Raw genomic sequence first — 20,006 nt, forward strand, 5'->3', positions numbered from 1 at the left:
TTTGATATAGTAATAATAAAAGCTAATAGGATTAAATGTTCTAATTAACCCACTGTCTTCTCAAATTATGTTTATCATCATTATCATTTCATAAGTAATGAACAATTATCGCATAACATTAAACCGTTTAAAACTGTAGTAAAAAGTTCTGACCAAAGTGTGAAATACGAAGAACTGCATTTGCTATCGATGACTTCTACTAGCAAACACGAGTCTACTGTAGATTCCTTCGTGTCTCATATTTTTGTCTTTCAAGTGTATATAATGCACTCGATACAATTCTTCCCGTTGTTAATATGAGTCTTTGTATGTGCAAATGTAATATCAAGTTTGGTATTCTCAAAAATTTCGAACCTATTCGACCAATATTCGTACCTACTTGAAAGCGTATGCGATTGTCACATCGAACAATACTTTAACCGAATAAATAACCAAAGATACAAAGATTATTTGTATCATCTAAAGTATCTTTCCTCTAGTTCATCGATTTCTTACACGCTACTAAAAATCATGAATTCGGAACACCCTGTATAATTATGGTGCAATACAGTCGACCCCCTATCTCGTTCCTCGTCATTTCGTATCGCGTTCTCTCGTCCTTCCCCTATAGTCCGAGGCTCCTCGCCGCAAGCGGCGATCGACGGCGTAGGTGGAGAACAATCTGAGACGCGCCGCGAGCGATTCGGCCGCGAAACAGCGAGCACTCGCGCTCTCTCTGACGCGCGGCCGTTTAGCAGACCTTTACGACCTGACGAGAAGTAATACTGCGCTTCGAAATGCCTCCCGAATTCGACGACCTCGTTTTCGCGCGTTGATTGGCCACTACCGCGCCGCTTATTGCCATCTTCTTTATCTCGGTTCGGAATATTGCGCCTGGCGGCTTTCGCAGAAAGAATCCTTGCGATCCAGGCACGCGCTATCCGCTGTAAGGCTGCGTTTACATCGTACTTTCGATAGTAACGAAGAGAGCTTCAGTCATAGTGTCAATGAATGTTGCACAACATGGCTTTCTATAATATGAAAATATAAAAGGAATAACACTAATGAAATATTTAGGTAATCGAGATGAGAAAACTAAAGCAACAAGAACAGAAACAATGTTCATTCAAATTAAATACAATGAAAAATGTAAAACTGGATTCAACTTCAACGGCTCACGACTCTCTACAAATTTCGTTCTCCAACGCGTATCACGTTAACATCATTCTCTCCCTCACAAGCATTCTTCTCACTCGCACTCTCGATAAAACATTGGGATGCACCTCTTCAAGTTCCTTCAAACAGAACTGACAACATTGGGTCGTGAGTTTACAGTATTCTCTTTTATGGCCCTTTCCCTATTCGCTCTCTCGTACTCATCCGCACATTTATACTACTTAAGATTAAGTTTTATACCTAAAATACATTAAGTAAATCCGGATACACCTAATCCTCGATTTACACGGTAAATTGTAAATATAAATCGTGTAATTCGAGTCCACAATTCACATTGAAGAGAAATACACATGTAATAAATTTACCAAATCCATATGAAACAGTATTATTTATTCTTTTGTAAAATAAAAAATTATATACATATGTTTAAATAAAAATTCACTAGCCCAACAAGATTGCGTATGTAATTCACAAAACACAAAATAAAATTAATATAATTTTTGCATTTGTCTAACCTGACCGTGTTAAAGTGAAGCGCAAGTGCTGTATAAATGGAAGTTCTTCCGCTATTTCTCAACCGTGTTAAACCGAAATTCGAATGCCGTGTAAATCGAGGGTTAAGTGTACTACACTTTTGTGCGTTTATGGTGGAGCTGCGAAAGTCACACGGCTTCAGTTATTCAGTCCATATACATAGCAATTCTAATGAACATCCCACCAATTAATTTTCCTACGTCCATTACAAAAACGAGCAGAACAAAGAAATAGCACTTGTCTATGATTGGTTCGATGGTTGTCGGTTTACTCCTTTCTTGAACATAAAAGTTTCCATAGCAAAGCAACGGAACATATTTCTACACTTTGCTCTTATGGACGCTCTTATCGAGTATCACAGTTGCGACGTAAATGTAGTTTAAGGAACCAGGGTCGAACATCGTTCGAATTGCTATGAACGAATATTTGTTCAAGTTGATTAGCCGAAGGAATTCTTATTGTATCGGTCGAAGCACTTCGTTCAGATTATAATAATTTTTTGTTCGTAGCGGATTATTCTCCCCATTTATTCGAATAATTTGTTTGATCGACTGTGCAAATCGCGTTTCGCGCGAGTGATTGGCGCGATAAAATGGAAAGCGGTGGAATAACTTTGAACAGGAAAGTTTTGTGATCCATAAAGCTATTTTAGGCATATAAATTAAAAAAACGAAGTAATAAAATATTATTGCTCGGTGAAATAAAGGACGGGCGAGACGGTAACACGGAGAAGAAAGTCTTTGAAACATCTTGCAACAGATTTTTACAATTTCGTCATTTTCGTTACAATCTTCTTTTCTTTAGTATTAGAACAACCGGTATATTGATTGGTCATTGGTAGATTTTGGTGGATTGTGGTATCCTACATACAGACCTTTAACTGTTTGTGAACGAATGTCGACATTTCGGAGAGATCAAATTTTCATATTTGGAATACTAAGTCGCAAACGAATGATTTAGTTATTCAAACACCAAGAGATCGGTACGTAGTTTCCATTATTTCTGTTGTTTGAGCAATCAATAAATTCGAAAATTTTTCAAAATATCCAACGCCAACCCTTTTAAAAAATTGTATTTTACAATTTTATAGACGTAAAAGAACAATATATATTTTGTTTAAACGAATTAAGATAATTCACAGAGAAGACAAATTTGCATACTTTCAAAGGGTGGTTTTACCCCGACAAACTGAAAGTAGGCACGAAAAATAATTGCAATGTATTACCATTGACAGGCAAAACATTTAGCTGAATATGGATATATAATTTCCTAAAAGCTGTAGCTGAGCGGAATACGTATAGAAAAGATATTTTTCTATAGTAAAATATATTCGAGTAAGAAATTTCAAATAACATGGGAATACGTTCTCGTCGCAGAAGTGTTGATATTTCCAACATAAAACAAGAAATTTGGAATATCATTTTAGAGGACTTGGTTGTTGTAGTGTTAATGGTGAATAATAGAAGTGCTCTCAATGAAGTACTTAATGAAGTGCCACTTCGTGTACTTCAAAACTTCGAAAATTCCAGGCCACGTGGCTTGCTCGGTTCCCAACGTAAATGAGCACGAATTGGCATGCACAAGTTCGTTTCCGTGTTACGTACTTTCACCATGCTGGTATAATCACGCCCTTGTCAATTAGCGTACGCAAGGCAACGATTAATTATGATAAAGACACGTTACTGTAATGCTTGGCGGGAAGATAATCGTCTGTTTTGACCTCGTATGATTTTTCGAACACCGTTACACCTCTTCGATTTCATGTAATTTCAGCCTTGTATAAAACGCTTTTACACTGAAATCATCTCTGGAAAGTTAACTAAAAAAACTGTATAAAGAAGGTTATACAATATTGATGGTAACATTAAAATAATTTCTTTGAAGTAAAAAACTATTTATCTTAGTATCTGATATACAAATTGGATACTGTAGTACGTTGTACGAAAGTATTTTATTGATTTAACATATTCGTTTATCTGTTTCCTATAATTTTAATTCCATGTTTTCACGTTAACGCGTCGACTGTCACACTGGCATTACTTATTTCATTCGTAATCAAGATAAATATTGTTAATGTTAACGACTTATTTTATAAACAATAATAGTTTTTACTTTGCACTATTATTATCCAGTTATGTATGTTATTGAAAATAGAAGATTAAACTCATTGTTTATACGGAACAAATTATCACCCAAAGATCTCTCTTCAAGTTCAAGAAATAAACAATTCCGACAACTTCACATCATTTATATTATGTATTCGTTGTGAAGATAAATTTCTAGAAGCATTGAGGAGGGTCCTTTCCATACGAAACTAAATTACATATCGAACTCTTAAGTACTACTTAGAACATGCGAATACTGTGTACCGACCTTTTACTATTCATACATTTGAATCTTTAAATTGCAAGTTTCAATTTTATACATATGAACTTAACATGATCAATAGTATAACACTCGTCCTCACAGAATTAACATCAGACAGAATCGCGTTCTTGTTATCGCACGTTTAGATTGCTAAATGCCACCGCTTTAGGCTGCATTGTTCATAATATACAAAACTTCTCAAATAATCATCGTTTAATTCAGTGAATTATTATTCTGATTTGGTTGGTGGCCATCGGTGACGCATAATTCAACCTGTTAAACGCTTTACAATTCCGTCACACGTTTATTACCTTCCAAACTCGCATTACTTAACCTGTAAATTATAACAACATTCGCGACGCTATCAATTCCGCTGAACATTTGAATACACGCACCCCGACAGCTGCTACGTTCCTAGACAAGCTTAATACACTCCACGCTCAACCGGCAACGATCGAAGCTAATTGCGCCATTACCCCGATGAGCTTGTCCAACAACGGGACGGATGGAAATTTAATTCCGCGCGATCGGCCGTTTTGAGTAAATCCTCGATCAGCGGCGCCTTGTAATGGCGGCTGACGAGGGAACTCAAGCCCCTAGCGTCGTTCGTGATAAATTTCTCTAGCCGCCTGGTAAAAATCGTAATCCGCGATTAATTGGTACAAGACGGACCATCGGCTAATCTTCATTTTACCGTCGAGGCCCGGAAATTTTAATTGAAAACTCGCGTCTAACGAGTTCCACGATGCGGGTGGCATGTCCACCCACCTGGCCGTCTTCGCGGCAGCCATATTCAACAGTGTTCGCGCATATTTCTTCTCCTTGCGGCCGGAACCGAGGCCTCGCGTCCGCCTGATCGTACAATGTATGATAATCGATGATGCTGCACGACAGCCAACCGCCGACGAACGCCGATTCATCATTGGACGTCCGGCGAACAACGAAGTTATCATTTCAGTACTTCGGACGCAGTTTTTTCGTGGGTGATTCGCGTTAATTAATCGACACCGCGTCTATTAATTGTCGATTAGATCGCCATTGTGCCCTTGTCTTCGCCGCTTTCCATTGAGAATAAATTATTCTAGCTTCTTCCTGGTCACTGGTCTTTGGCGCAGTCTAGGAGGTTTATGATGTAACTCATGATGGAAATTAATTTTACTATTGTCATCGAGCTGTATTGTTTATCTCCAGGTCTGATGTAGGTCTCCTACTCGATTACAATTTTATAAATTTTGAATATCCATGTCTTGAAATCCTTTCTATGAAGTTTCAGGCATACTCGAAGAAACGGATCATCAAATAAACTGCTATCTCCTTCGTAAATAATAAGACGTTTAAAATAAAATGAAACAATATTGTAACGTTGAAGTTTTCTTCTCTTATTCCTCATAACGTGCTGATTTACTAAAATGACTACAAACCAGTCAAATTCTTCAAAATTACAACTTCAACATCGTATTGTGAAATACCAAAAATCCTCTACCCTTTGCAATTTCACTTTTATTCGAATAGTTACATATTTCACCAATTTTCCCTGTAATTATCTGATCTCACATAAATCAGCAAAGTGACGTATTAGTGTATAGTCGAAACGAGGAACATTGACGCAACGTCCAGAATAAAAAACCAAGAACACTTCCTGCCCCAAAGGGTCAAAACCTCTTCAAGAGCGTTTTGCGAACGTTCACGCAGCGCGTAACGAAACCGCTTAAATTCGAATCGCGGAGAATCCTCATGCATCAACTCCGACAGCGGCATTTGTCCTCGAACCCGGAGTCGCGGTTCTATCCTCGCCGTGGAATTAATCAAATTCGTTTTCTTAGCCACCGGTGCGCGATGCAGCGTAACACCCGGCGTCTACTTATCCTCGACCGCGCACGGCGTTCGATCCGGCTTGCAGCGAGGCACTAATGTCCGCCTATTATCCCTCAATTTGGCGAATTCGAAAAATCCACGATACAAACTCTGCCCATAAATCGGCAGATTAACCTCACCGTTTAACATTATCAATTACCCCCTGACCGTGCCGCCGCGAGGTCACGGAAGTGTTTGCGGGAGAAGTATCTACGCTGCACGCGGGAGAAAGGAGTTCGCCGTTCGCTCGGGGAGTAACAGGGGGTGAGAGGGTGGCGGGAGGGGAAACACGGGGGGAAACGTGGATGGAGTTGAAACGAATAGGAAGGCGAAACCCGGTGAGACCGCGCGGTTATTACCGGTAATGCTCGGCGTTAACCTCGCGTAGGCGACGATGGAAGAAGAGCACCGGTGAAAACAGTTTATACCGGAAGTATCCGCTGATGGCGGGGAAAAGTGTGGAAGAAGAATAGGCAAATAGGAATGAGGAATCCTTCTCTCCTGCTTAGTGAAACATGGAACAGTTGTGGTCGTGAAGGCCGAAGGTGAAGAGATTCCCACTGGAAGAGAGATGGGAGGAGGATCCGCTGGAAAAGGCGTTTGTCTGTAGATGACATTTCTGCTTAGCGTTGATAGTGCTACAACTTAAAGAAGGTCAGTTTCGAAGGGAAAGGTTATTAAACTTATATTTTTAAAAATACGATTGTTTGTTGTTTCAACTGCTATTTGGAAGTATTACGTATTAATTATTATCAATTGTTATATATAATAATCATGGAAATATGAAGATACTGAGTTACATAATAAATATAGAAATAATATAAAAGTAGTTTCGTATTTAGTGAAGTAAAATTTAACATTTTTTGAGTTGTGCTGTTATCAATGTCAAGCAACAACATATGTATATTTCTTTTAATTAAATCTTTGATTAAATTATACAAAGTATTTATGTTATATGATATCTGGATATTTGTTCCCTTATTTGCAATTGTTTCTGGTAAAAAATTCAATCACCGTCCATACATATTTGATCGTTTTCAAAGATAACGGCACACTTAACCTGTTAAGCTTGTGATTTTTACATTATAAAAACTGACATGAATTTGATCAGAGATAAATGATAACGATTTCAACTGAATTATGGAACGATAAATGTAAGCGCTCTGTAATTAACGCTGTTAAACATGTTGTATCACAATTAAATTCAATAACCTTTCTTAGGAAATACAGATGAATTCTTTACCGAAGATAACCAATGAATAGGTCACGATTTATTGGAGTTGACTCATTGTTTGGATTAAATTTAATTCGACATCAATGCTTTATAATTTATTGGTGCACACAGGATATTAATGGCACCAAAAAATCCAGCTCAGTTCCAATAATTCTAAATTGAAGATTTAATATCTTGATAAACAAGGAACAAGTTATCGCAGTTAATAATCTCAATCATCTGCATGACTCCAATTTAACATAGAAAACCGTCAATCAGTCTTGCTCATCGTCTAATAATTAGACTCTAATTAATAATACTGCATAGTATAACAATTTTCTTTCCCGTTTCATGAATTTTGTTGCTTAAAAAATGAAATCTTGATAAGCAAATTACTAACTTATTATTTCGCAGTATTTCATTCTTTCATTCTCTCATTAGATAATTATTTTCATTTCCCTTTATTTTTTCGTCATGTTTATCTATTTTTACAAAGTAACAAAAACATGTTAACGTGGTGTCTCCCAACTAGCAATTATAGTCTGTGCTACGAAGTTTATTTTAACAGTTTGGCAAATGCGTCCCCTAAAATACACATGACCGTCGAAACGGGTAAAGGTTGGTATATACTGCGGTTGCATGTTGCCGTTTGTACGCCTATGGAAATTTCTATATTAATCTACATTTTGTATGCATGTGTTTACATAAGTTGCGAAGTATGCCAACAGCCACGCCAGGTTCCACTGTTTACATTACATATATTGGACCAAGAATCCCTACGAGTCCAAGTAATTTAAGGATCGAAGTAATTACCTCGGTCTATCTTAACTCAATTTTCGGAAAGTTAAAGTTTTTCAATGAATTTACTTAATTAATGCAGACCATTTATAACTATATATCTTCGGGAAATAAAAAGTATTTTAAGTAGAATTTCATTTCTTCTTATAATTACGTATTGAAGCTATTAATTCTTCCCATTCGACAGTTTTCATTATTTATTTTAAATGTTCACATAATTTTCTAATTAAATACTGATGAAATTTTTCGCAACTAAAATAGAAATCGTACATGAGTCAAGAAACAGAACTATTTTATAACAAAATTTCGTGCGCGATACATTGCAAAGAATTAAGCATCGAATATCGAACTGTATAATCTGTATAGTGCAAAGGGTTAATAATTGGATTACAAGAAAATACACACAACGCTTTCACGACTCCCACCCGAGCAGGAGGTACACGATTGAAAGAAGCTTCGCTAGAAAACAGGGGAGAAGAGGAAGAAGCATCAGAGGAAGACCCGTCAGGGGTCAAAGTGTTAGACGAGCGCTGTCAGGGCGTTCTAAGTTCTGACGACTTCGTGGTCCATTAGATACCGAAGATCATAGGCCTCAGCCAGAACCACCGGTTCCAGTTAATGGGCCTAACGAGACGTCCGGAGCGGAGAAGACAGAAAGACTTCGAGGAAGGTGGAGACAGGGGAAAAAGTGTCCGAAGCGGAGGCTAATTAAGCGAAGCGGCTCGACGCACGGAAATTACAGTTAATAACACCGCGCGCGGTTAGAACGCGTCCCCCTACGTATTCATAATGGTTCCCCGATACCGATTCGATCTCGTATCGATTCGCATCTCCGAGATTTCCACTGCCGATAAGAACAAAGCCCGATGTGTATCTATAACACGGAGTTTTATATTGAAATTTTCATGGGACTCCGCGTCCGAGGAAAGCCCGTTCTCCAACCATTATTATTATTATCATCATTATCTTCTGGTGTCGGTGCCAGGCGTGTAACTTTCGAAAAAGGATTGTGCCGCGAGTGATACGTGATTACAGTGTTCGGGTTGGTTAATTGTACGAGACCAGCGCCGACTTTCCACGAACAACGGCCCGAAAATCGGTGAAACAGATCGCGTGAGGCGTGCGTGCCGCGTCAATCCGGCGTTCGTCAATCGAACGGTGAGACGCGGGATTCAATTAAAAATCAATTTACATTGCCATTTACCGAAACACGGAGGACATAATGTTTCACTGTCAAGATGCTGATACAGAAGGAACTTCTGGCAGTTTTTTTCAGATAGTGATTCTTTGTAATGTATCTAAAAGCATCTGAGATTATAGGCGGCAAGTTCAATTCACTTGCGATCGTAATCAAATAAAATAAAACAGAAGTGTAAACTCTTCTGTCAATCGCTATCAGAAAATACTCTGGCAACTTTCTTCAGTGTATCTGTATCTTCAAGATTCTATTTTATTTTTTGTTACTGTCGCAAGTGAACTGAACTTGGCGCCGACAATCTCAGCTGCGTTTAAAGCATTCACGGCCAGTATTTGTTTTAGAAACCACCTTCACAGTTACAATATTTTATTAAACGAAATCGCCTTTATAAAGTACAAATAAAATTCAAGAAAAAAATCTCGTCAACTTTCTCCACGTTACAGTCTGCGTTCTACTTTTAAATCAAAATAGTTTAATTGAATTTTAATAATTACATTTTCTTTACGTCACACGCAAAATGTTGAGCGTCACACACATATGACGCTAATTGCGAAAGCGTTAAGCGTATCGTGAGAGCCGCTATCAGAAAAGAATGTCGCTAATTACTTGCCAATATATCTGTACCTTAAATACTTATGTAAATCGCTATCAGAAAAAAATGTCGCAGGTATCTTGCTAGCGTATCTGCACCTTTAACCATGTGTCTTTGGCCGAGCGAGTTCCTGCGGGCGCGCTTCTCACCGTTTGCATAAATCTCGGACCCACTGATTCACGAGGAACCGGTGGATTCGCGTGCGTGCGTGCGTGCGTGCGTGCATGCGTGCGTGCATTACGCAACGTTGTTCCCGCGATGCACGCGGGAACTTCGTGTCCCTCAAGAAATCGATTACCTCTTTATCCCGTTATTTTGCACGTGTCCCGATACAGCGTGTCGAGAAGAAAATAAGAGGACGGCACGTGATCCTTGGCGTCGTGTCGCGAAGATCACGATGGATCACGGAATTCGCCGTCGGGTTTGTCGGGGGCTGGGATTTCGGAGAAAGTTCGGGTGTAATTGTCGTGTTCGCTGCTATGGTGGTCAGTTCGTAAAGATTTTGATTAATGTTGAAGGATAGTCCAGGTGGTACCTCCTTGAATTCTTTTCCTTCCAATACTTTGACTGGCATGCCACCTGAATTCGGATGACATCATTCTTTACATAAACTTAAACATTAATTTTCTTCGTGACGTTCGATGTAGCGACTTTTGCTGGATGTATGAGATATAAGAAGAACAGCGGAACAATTATCACGAAGAATCTTGACTGTTTAGTTTCTGCTTTATTAAAAAAACTGTTTCGACTGCATAGGAGTTTTGATTGATGCTTATTTGATAGTGATCGTGTTAATGTAATATCAACGTGTCAGATTGAATTCTTAACGAATTGGTTTATAAATATATTATTCTTGAAGAAGATTGGTATTTTTCGAAAATCTCAGTAGTTTTATTCTCTTTTGGCCAACTATACCTATCTCATTTTACATAGACAGATAAATTGGCTTCTGTTCTTCCTCTCAAATGTGAATTTAATATCAAATTTAGATGATCAGTTATTAGAGTGGCCTTGCGTGTGTTACAGATCGAAGCGTTCCTCTTATTCAGCTGCTGTTTATGAGTTACCTTTATGTAATATTCATAAATATTTATGGTATTACTACTTGACATGATTTTGACGGATCCCTCATAAGATTGTTTGCATACAAATGATTAATTAACTGTAGCTGCAGAAGCTCAGGCACGGAATTGTAATCGCGTGCCTTCGATGAAAGCGCAATACTTCAAAAAGCAGAGGAAAAATTGAAGTAAATCCTTCTAATTAGTATATTATCCAACCAGTGAAAGTTTTGGCTGGCGATGCATTAGGTTTCGTCCTCAGCTCTCGTTTTTAATCAGCCAGGAGATAAGCAACACGTTAAACCGGTTTGTAACTGCACCGTGTAAGACGACTCCACCTAAATCCGCAGACCGCTCCCTAGTTAACGTGAATTTGTCTGAAGTTCTTCACGCGGCAAACAAAAACTATCCATCAATGGGCAGAGGTCAGCCATGTCGGACAATGTGGATATCCGCGTCTCGAGAAACTTTAAGGCGGTTACCAAGGTGAAAGAAGACGGCTAGCGCGACATTAATTCTCAGGCAACCGGCAATGTACCTTCTTACTTATTTCCGAATAATGAGGAGCGTCTCGGAAACGTTTACATTGCACCGCGCAAGCTGAAAGATTCGTATTCTGCATACTATTACATGCAGGAAGTGCTGGCAGTGCGGAGTGAATACTCTCTTCCAATCTGTTACGACTAATTATCTTGCACTTCAAACAGAAGAAAAACGTCTAGAAGCGGTTTAATCAGTTGCAGATAGAAAGTTGGAAAGATACCGGATAAAATTAACAACGGATAAAATTTATTTAAATAAAACACTGTTTTCCATATTCAAAAGTTGACTCTTAATTGATCAATCGATGAGATCTCCGTGTATCTTTTGGCAACGCGTTAGTTTATGTCTTTACTTTCTTTTTGCTTATTCTTTATGTTCTTTAGAATCAAGTTATAGAATATAAAAAATAATTTCTATTAACTTACTGGCACTATCGTTTAAAACATCTTCTCTGCTTTATAAAGGTTTTAATTTGAAAAATTACCACACACCTGCGGAATATGTTCGGTCAACAATGCGTTAAGAACATCAAATTAATATTTTTATTAGATACAACTGTTGTTGACGAATTGTAGAAACAAATTATATGAAGGTAAAGTGAAATATACATAACTCGAAGACTCGTGAATTAAACGGAATGTAGGATGTTAAAGTTTTAAACATTTATCATCAACTTTAGAACAAAAATAATCGTTCCAAGATTTCCTGGTAAATAAATATTTGCACCGTTCGATTTTTGAATTTAATTGTTTATTTTAAATTAAAAACTCGTAACCAAAAAAATGATAGTGAAATATTTTTCGTACTTCCGCGTGTTGCAAATGGCAACAGTCCTTCGTGGGAGAGGATTTTTTCATCACCGCGAACCGGAACAAATTACGAGTAACGATACCGCGGTGATTTCGTGTATATCGAAATTGCGTGGGACTAATTACGAACGTTTACTGGCAAACGAGCCATTACCACGTAACGAGGTAAGCCTGGAAATTATAATCTTACATCGATTACGAAGCGGCCACAGCGATAATCAAATGAAAGGCGCGCTGATAGGACAAGCATGTTCGAAAGTTAATCATTATTTTTGAAAATAATCTCCATACTTGTTTCAGTCTGTATTACTTTAATTTTACTGACTTGAAATGAAACGTCAACTATCATGTAAATCTTTTGGGCCTAGAAACACCTTTTTGGAGTAAGTTTCGGTATTTTTTTTCAACTCTTTGCACTGCAAAAGTGATTCAGTGGAAACTAACTTTACGAAAAATCGCACATAAATTCAGGAATAAAACTATTTTACTTCAATGTGTCATATATCGATGCATTATAGAAAGTTTAATATTAAATATCAGACTTTACAATACTGTGTCAAATCAATTGGCGACTTTGAAGTGTAAAGGATTAATACTACACGTATCAAAGTTAAATTGTCCAATTTTTATTTTCTTCTACAAGTTACAAGAGTATTGTTTTGTATTACACTTATATTTTACTTTATATATGTTACTATATTATTTTATTTAATCACTTTTCAAAAAATTATCTACTTCTTTTGAATAATTATATATAGTAGAGGAAATCTAAAATGGATTTAAAATCTAGAATATTTTTTTAGGGCGCCATATTATTCACCACTGTTTATTATTTAACAAACTCCAAATTACCAAGTAATCTACATTTTATGTTACGCATGGAATGCAACTGGTAGTTCGGTATTACAGTTTTATGATATTTTTGTTCCACTAGAAACATCGTTGTATCAAAGTTATTGAACATTCGTTAAGATAAAGTAAACGTGGAAAAATACGTTAAGTGTAAGTAATGAACAAGCATGCAGTTTTCCGCGGTGTGTACCCTGTAGTGAAACGATTGACCTTTCGGGTCAACTTCCTGAAACCTTGAGTAACATCGCTTGTATGCTTTGGCTTGTAAACAAGTCGCTTTTATAACGGTACATTTACGACAATATTTCATAGATATTGTGGCAAGTGACTCCGAAGAACATGTTTAACTATTCTACCTTAAAACACCATATATTATTGCATATATACTCGTTGCTTATTCCTTTCGATTAGCTCATCCGCGTCTACAAATACAACTTTATTATCCATTGGTAATATAGTAGTAATAACCTTAGTGTAAACTAAATCCCTGACTGGAAATACTCATTAGACATACTTGGCAGGAATTCTCTTCTCGGATCGTTTTCTTTTTGCTCACACTACCTCCATACAGTTTGAAAATATAATTCTGTAGGGGTTTCAAGATCCATGTCAGCGTAATTCATTTGGATGTATCAAAATAATCGTGGTTAAAATTTTACCTTGACATTGTACGCTTTATAAATTTGAAAGAGGAATTTCTGTTAGGAACGTACGTGAAATGCATGACTCAAGTGCGTTTAACCTCTCACCTTAGGATTTCTTTTGCAGCGTTCCTCATCAGTGCAACGTTATCTCTATATAATGATTTGTAGAAGGGAAAGGAATTCTATGATTATTGCAACTTAAATTCATTCAAAATATTGACATGTACTAAACATACTACTTCATTTCGAATTTAAGAAAAAAGATAATATCTGTGTTTTGTTTATTAAATTATTTGTAGTTCAATACTACACATGACGTATAAGCTTTCATAATATTTTACATTCGAAATGAAAAGTTATATTTTCGGATAAGGAGAATTTTTAAATGAGGACAAAACAAAATTTAATGGAATAAGACAAATTTTAAAATGAGGAAAAATATTTATTAAAGAAATTGCATTTAATTTCCTTAATTCTCAATTAAAACCGTTTAATTTTAATAAATCAAACATTTTACCCCACAAAGGATCAAAATTATTAATGAAAAGAAATCTTTAAACCACAATTACATAATTAGCATCAAAGTTGCTAGCTAATCGCGCAAATCAGCGCGGAACACTTTTAAGGCTGGAAAAGTTGCAAAATAATTTACAGGCCAGTATTTTCGATGAAATCGTTATCGTAGCATGAAGTCTATTAATTAACCAAGGATTCGAACATCTCTTACACTTCTTAAATTCACTTCCCGCCCGGCAATCAATGTGTTAACGACCTCGGGACGATTTACTTTCCGTTGAGCGAAAAAGATTCGATGAAAATTACGAAATAAACATGACACGAAACGGTTAAGCGGTCAGATTAATAATATTCCCGCCGGTGGTTGGTGAATACGTTCACGTCGGCGAGTTCCACCGAGTGGCCGATTTGCCGTTTTAGCCGGCAAAAATTGAAAACATCTACATATTGCATATATTTGGCAAAATATGATTGTATAATAAGACTGATAATCAGATATAATTATAATCAATTATAAAGTATATAATAAACGAATAAATATTAAATATTAATAATTATATATTCTTATATAGAATGAGTTACATTACGTAGCATATAATAAATAATAATAACACAGTAGGTAATAATATATGATTAAAATTAATTATATAATATATAATAGGTTAATAAATATTAATTATACGAGCATACGCGACCGCGCCCGAGCGTTCGAACGCTTCGTATCGCGCTTTAAAAAAAATGCTCTAAAAACAAAAAGTGCAAATATGTGCAAAAAATTTGTTGTGCGTAATAAACACATAGCTTTACCGAATACGATAGTGCTTGAAAGAAGGCCGAATCTTACAGAACAATATAACAAAAGTATTTATAAAGCATTACAATTGTAAGAAATATCATTGATTATAAATCACGCTTAAATGTAAATAATAACACAGAGATACATAATAAGTGAATCACGTAATACAAAAAGTACAGTATATATTTACCTGAGAAACTTTCCTTTTCGAAAAAAGTATACATAATTTCTCTGAAACAAAAATCTCCCAATTTTCAACTAAAACACATGAGTTTATGAGTGCACGAATGAAAAAAAGACAATTAGTAACTTATTCCTCGCACATTCAACTATCTCAGGGAGCAAAAATTGCACAGCTTATACGAAATTTTTGAAATTTACTTTTGGCCGCCTAAAATGGCCAAATCAGTCACTGTGCGATGATACACAGCTAATTTTCAACATTAAAATAATTAAAATGAATCATTAATTGATTTGTTAAATTGTTTATTAACATTTACTCTCGTTAAGCAACTGAAGTCAGAAAACTATACACGTAACAAGAGAATACACCCATCATTCTTACAAACATTGGTTCGTCATTATTACAATTTACGATTAACACGATGACTGCCAGGTCCTTCACATACGAATGTCGCTACATTTAAAACTGCATAAATATTTCCTTCAAAGGTTTCGTCATTCGAACGCAAATAACAACAAAAAATTTACTCAAAACATATAATTTGTGCAATATACATTCATAAGTATTCCCGCAGTCAAATTATGCAAATAAATGGAAAAAATGGGTTGACCTCCGGGGTTAATATTTTTTACACAATGGCGACAGCTAGTGTGTTAAACATATAAAAACATGTCCCGACGCGAATGCGTTAATTAATGTTCTTCTTTTTCCAGTGTCGCCGCCTTTGCCGGGGCTAGGCGAAACAGCGTGGGAGAGAGATCACGAGCGAGATCGGGAGAGACACCGGGAACGCGAGCGGGAGAGGGTGCGAGAGAGAAGTACGGAGAACGAGCGCAGGGAACGCCAACAGGAAAGAGAGTCCGGGATCAGGGAGAGGGAGCCACGGGATCGGGAAAAGGAACGGGAACGTGACAGGGAGAGGCAGAGGGACAGAGAGAGGGACGTGTCGGTTTGTGTGATGGAATCACTTGATCCTGTGTTCGTATCTTCCTCGGCCGCCCTCCTCGCGCTGCAAAGGATAAAGGAAACACCCTTGTAAGTAAATACTGCTAATTATTATTTCAGTTTCGAACCGGTAACAAGATTTTCTTCTTTTTACTTCATTTCTAATGATAATTAATACTGAAGGAGAAGAGAATTTGCTAATTTAACCCACTTGCATCATAAGTACATATATGCACGCCACCTTCTGGGGAATTATAACTAGAGCACATATGAACATGAATACGAACAGGTACACCATGCCCATTATTACTATAAAGGTTTACTGGTCAACATTTTCCAATATTCATTAAAACAAGTTTATCGAAACATTTTTTTTTCGAATGATGCAAATGGAGTAAAAGATATGTCAATGATACAACTTTTATCAATTATTTGTACAACGCTTAGAAACACCTCTACAGCTGAAAATCAATTTACACGCGCAATGTATAGAGTAAATCGGAGATAGCAATGCAGATTGATGCAATTACGCGAGTGTGTATCTTGATAGTCTATTTATAAATCTCTAATTTCTAGTCATAATTCAAGTATAACTGTAAATTATACCGAACAATGTATATTCTTGTATGCAGTACTTAATAGATAATTCTTGTTATAATATATATTTATAATATTATCAATGTTTATTAATTTTTTAGGATACTTTTGGGGTTATTTTAAGAACTAGAATGTATAGAAAAATGGTTTGACATTTACAATTAAGTATCCGATAACATGATCTTATGGAAAAAGAAAGAATTATTTTTAGAATTAATTTTATTCCGAGAAAAGAACGTTACAATCCTTTGATACAATGTCATGTTAACGTTTGTTTACCGTATGTTGCTTTTATTCGCAAAGGTTGAATTAATTAGGTGAATTAAACGAGAAGGCAAGAAAGAAAACAATAACATTTAAATCATCACAATATCTTATATGCTTGTTAAAAAGTACATAGATGCGCGATGTTTGTTAATATCGAAAAGAAACGATTATGGAGAGCACGAAAAGATAAATCCAAGAGCTTGACATATTTAACGAACGACACTGCACCATATCTCGACTAATCGGCTGACCTTAGACATGGTATCTACTAAATGTTCTTCATTCTCACTGCGTATGCACGGATTATTATTAATGATAACCTTTTACTGATAAAGTTTAGTCGAATCGAGCATTCCGATACTTCCAGTAAATCTGAACCTTGAATTCGTGTTAACTTCATTCGTACACAAATAATAAATCTCAAAATAATTAATATAGAATAGAATAAAAATAGAATAAACGTTCATAATACAAATTCAATGTCGTTGTTAATGAACTTACAAATTTATCATGGTTAATCATTAAACCGTTTAATTCTTTCACTTAAACTCGAATGAGTCTAAGCTTCCCAATAGTCTTCTGGAGGCGGCAGTGACCTGTTAACCGACTCCATTTCGCCAGTCTCAGGATTGTACTTCACGCAAGCCATCAGAGTGCATCCTGTGACACCGTCGCCGGCACAAAAGCACCAGTTACATCCATCGAAGTAACGTTTCCCAGTCACGCATTTTCTGGCTGTAGAGTGACATTAAAAAATACAGTGACCTTATGTAACTTTTAGTTTCATGAAATTTTCATTAAATGAAATATTATTTTCATTTTAACATTAAATTTTAACGTTGAATTTTCATTAAATAAAAAGATAAAAGACTAAAGTTCTCGAAATAATAGGATACCTAGGTTTTCTAAAGAAAAATAAGTTTCAATTAAGAAATTGAGAAATTGAATTTGGAGAAGGGTACTCACTTGGCTCGACGTCGATAGGAATTGAGGCTACGATGGCGAAGACCAGGAACAAAGCAAAAACTTTCGTCCACATGTTTCTCAGTGTGTCTTTCTAGCGGCGCTACGACGAGCCGACTGACTTCGCGCAGGGCATCCATGTTTTTATACGACCGCGTATCGATAACTTCCCTACACTGTCTTCTAAAACACGTTTTATCAAGGTCAGTACTTGAATACGATGACCAAGCGTCATATCGTGTACTTTCCTGGTCCTGTCCGCGTATTGCTACGTATTTCTCCGAAATGTTTCATAAATATTCCGTGTAGATACTAATTTTATCTTCTCTAAGCATTTTACGGCCGGCTTCTACGTATTTACATCGAATGCGAGTGCGTAAAATATGAAGTACGGAAATGGTTATAAAAGTTCAGTGATATTATTACTTTACTCTTGACTTAACAAAGTTCTTAAAAGGGGTAGAAGAAGAAGATAGAGATTGACCAAAAGGTTGACCATGACTTTTTTTCAATTCTAACGTAGCTCCAAAATAAAGTTGGAAATGTATTTTCATGTTTAAAAAAGTGTTTTCCGAAATTTTGTAGATTGCAGCTTGTAGAGATTTAAATACCGATTATTTTCTACTGGAAACATGTTTTTCTCAGACCATTGGAAATTTTGCAAACAGAAATCTAAAGAAAATTATTTTTACACGTAAATTATGTTGAAATAATGTACATTATTATTTTTATACATAAAGCAGAAACTTTTTGATAAGAAAATACATATGTTAAGAACAGTTTTTAATGATACTATCACTAATGTTAGGGCGTGAAACGCTGACGAACGCTTGATACTAAATTAACTATAAAACTTGAAGGCGGACTTACCCAGAAGCAAATTTTATTGGATTGTAAGCTTGAATGTCTATTTAGTAAAAAAAGAGTATCCGGACTCACTAGGAAGCATAATAAAATCATGAATGAAGTTTAATAATCGTCTAAAAAATATCTGAACCATTGACCACATTCAAATATTGATAACTATGTAAATAACTATGACAAAAGAAAAAAGAACTGTGCAGAAGTGTAGAAGATAACACTTACACTTAATCTTTTCAATATCTATAAGAAATCATTAATAAATTCACGGTGCGTTGCGACATGATTGAAAAAGCAAGACTTGCTACAATACCTCCTGACGGCCGATTAAGTTTACTGATTTACGAATACACGAATGACGGTAAAAGGTGTAGCGCATTGTTCCTCGTACATTCAACAACATTGAATAATAAAAAATGTACAGCTTACGTAATATTTGTAAATATCCTTTTTGCCACTTCCCCGAGTCAAATACCCCAGTGTGCACCGCATAAAAATCCGCAGTGTACGATGCTTTGAAACATGCCAAATACGTAGTGTCGATCTCCATTAACCTGCCACTGGCATCGAGCGCGTCAAGGGATTAATATGAACTCGTTCGGAAGAGTGTCGGTGAAATCAGCTGATCCGAACGTAACCCGACGCCTTACCAAGCATCTTCCGTTCGCGGAAGAACAGCTCTGGCCACAATAAAATGGAAATCTGGAACAGTCAGCGTCGAATGAATGCTGCGCGGCACAAAAGGTTCACACGTCCCGTTCGGTACTCGGTTACACGAGGGGCTGACTTTATTATCAATTTACAATCGGTCGAAAACAGCAGGACGCCGAGGCGATTTGCTCGCGGCACCGATGGTTACGTGTCGTCGTATTTCATCGAATGTATAAGCACGGCCAGGGTTAATAGGACGAGGATCGTGCAACCGCTGTAAATCTCGTTTAATTTGCTTTCGTGCATTCGCGAGTGTCATTTCCCATTGTCGGGGCCGCTCGCGCGACACACTCGGCTGAAATCTCCGACGGAAAGCCCGCGATAGAAAACATAGTAATCTCGTGACACCCGGCGCACGCTAACAAACCTCATTTCGCACGCCGCGTCACGATTTCTTTCCATCCGCGTTGCTCGTTTAGCAACGTCCACACGACGCCCGAAATCGCGTTGAATAATTTCAACGCAGTGCAGTGCGCCGTCCCCTTTTTTCCCGCGAGGCTATGACAAACGATCGCCTAACGGTCTCTCATATCGTGGGTTTTCTCT

General features: G+C 36.9%; 2 protein-coding genes across 5 annotated transcripts in view; one reads left to right on the plus strand and one right to left on the minus strand.

Moving 5' to 3' along the window:
• Positions 1 to 20,006, plus strand: part of LOC116424836 (uncharacterized) — a 581,479-nt gene that overhangs the window by 525,841 nt on the left and 35,632 nt on the right. For both annotated transcript variants that reach the window (XM_031971785.2, XM_031971784.2), the window contains one exon: positions 15,830 to 16,151. In XM_031971785.2, coding sequence (XP_031827645.1) covers positions 15,830 to 16,151 — 322 coding nt within the window. The remainder of the gene's footprint in view (positions 1 to 15,829; positions 16,152 to 20,006) is intronic.
• Positions 15,402 to 18,058, minus strand: LOC116424838 (serine protease inhibitor 3). 3 transcript variants are annotated; one of them, XR_004234569.2, is made up of 3 exons: positions 17,892 to 18,058; positions 17,427 to 17,660; positions 15,402 to 16,125 (listed from the first exon to the last, which is right to left on the minus strand). XR_004234569.2 is itself a non-coding variant. In XM_031971786.2 (2 exons), exons 1-2 carry the CDS (start codon positions 17,962 to 17,964, stop codon positions 17,485 to 17,487), a joined length of 249 nt encoding a protein of 82 aa, XP_031827646.1. In that variant the 5' UTR covers positions 17,965 to 18,058; the 3' UTR covers positions 16,860 to 17,484. The 3 variants fall into 3 exon arrangements, 1 of the variants encoding a protein (XP_031827646.1); XR_004234570.2 differs by lacking the exon at positions 15,402 to 16,125 and adding an exon at positions 16,860 to 17,303; XM_031971786.2 differs by lacking the exon at positions 15,402 to 16,125 and having other exon boundaries at positions 16,860 to 17,660.

The sequence above is a fragment of the Nomia melanderi genome, chromosome 5 (genome assembly GCF_051020985.1).
Source record: "Nomia melanderi isolate GNS246 chromosome 5, iyNomMela1, whole genome shotgun sequence".
In the NCBI taxonomy this organism is placed as follows: Eukaryota; Metazoa; Arthropoda; class Insecta; order Hymenoptera; family Halictidae; genus Nomia; species Nomia melanderi.

Coding starts and splice junctions, on each gene's coding strand:
- LOC116424838 (XM_031971786.2), bottom strand. CDS start 17,964: ATGTGGACGAAAGTTTTTGCTTTGTTCCTGGTCTTCGCCATCGTAGCC. Junction 17,661..17,891: donor TCCTATCGACGTCGAGCCAA/GTGAGTACCCTT, acceptor GTCACTCTACAG/CCAGAAAATGCGTGACTGGG.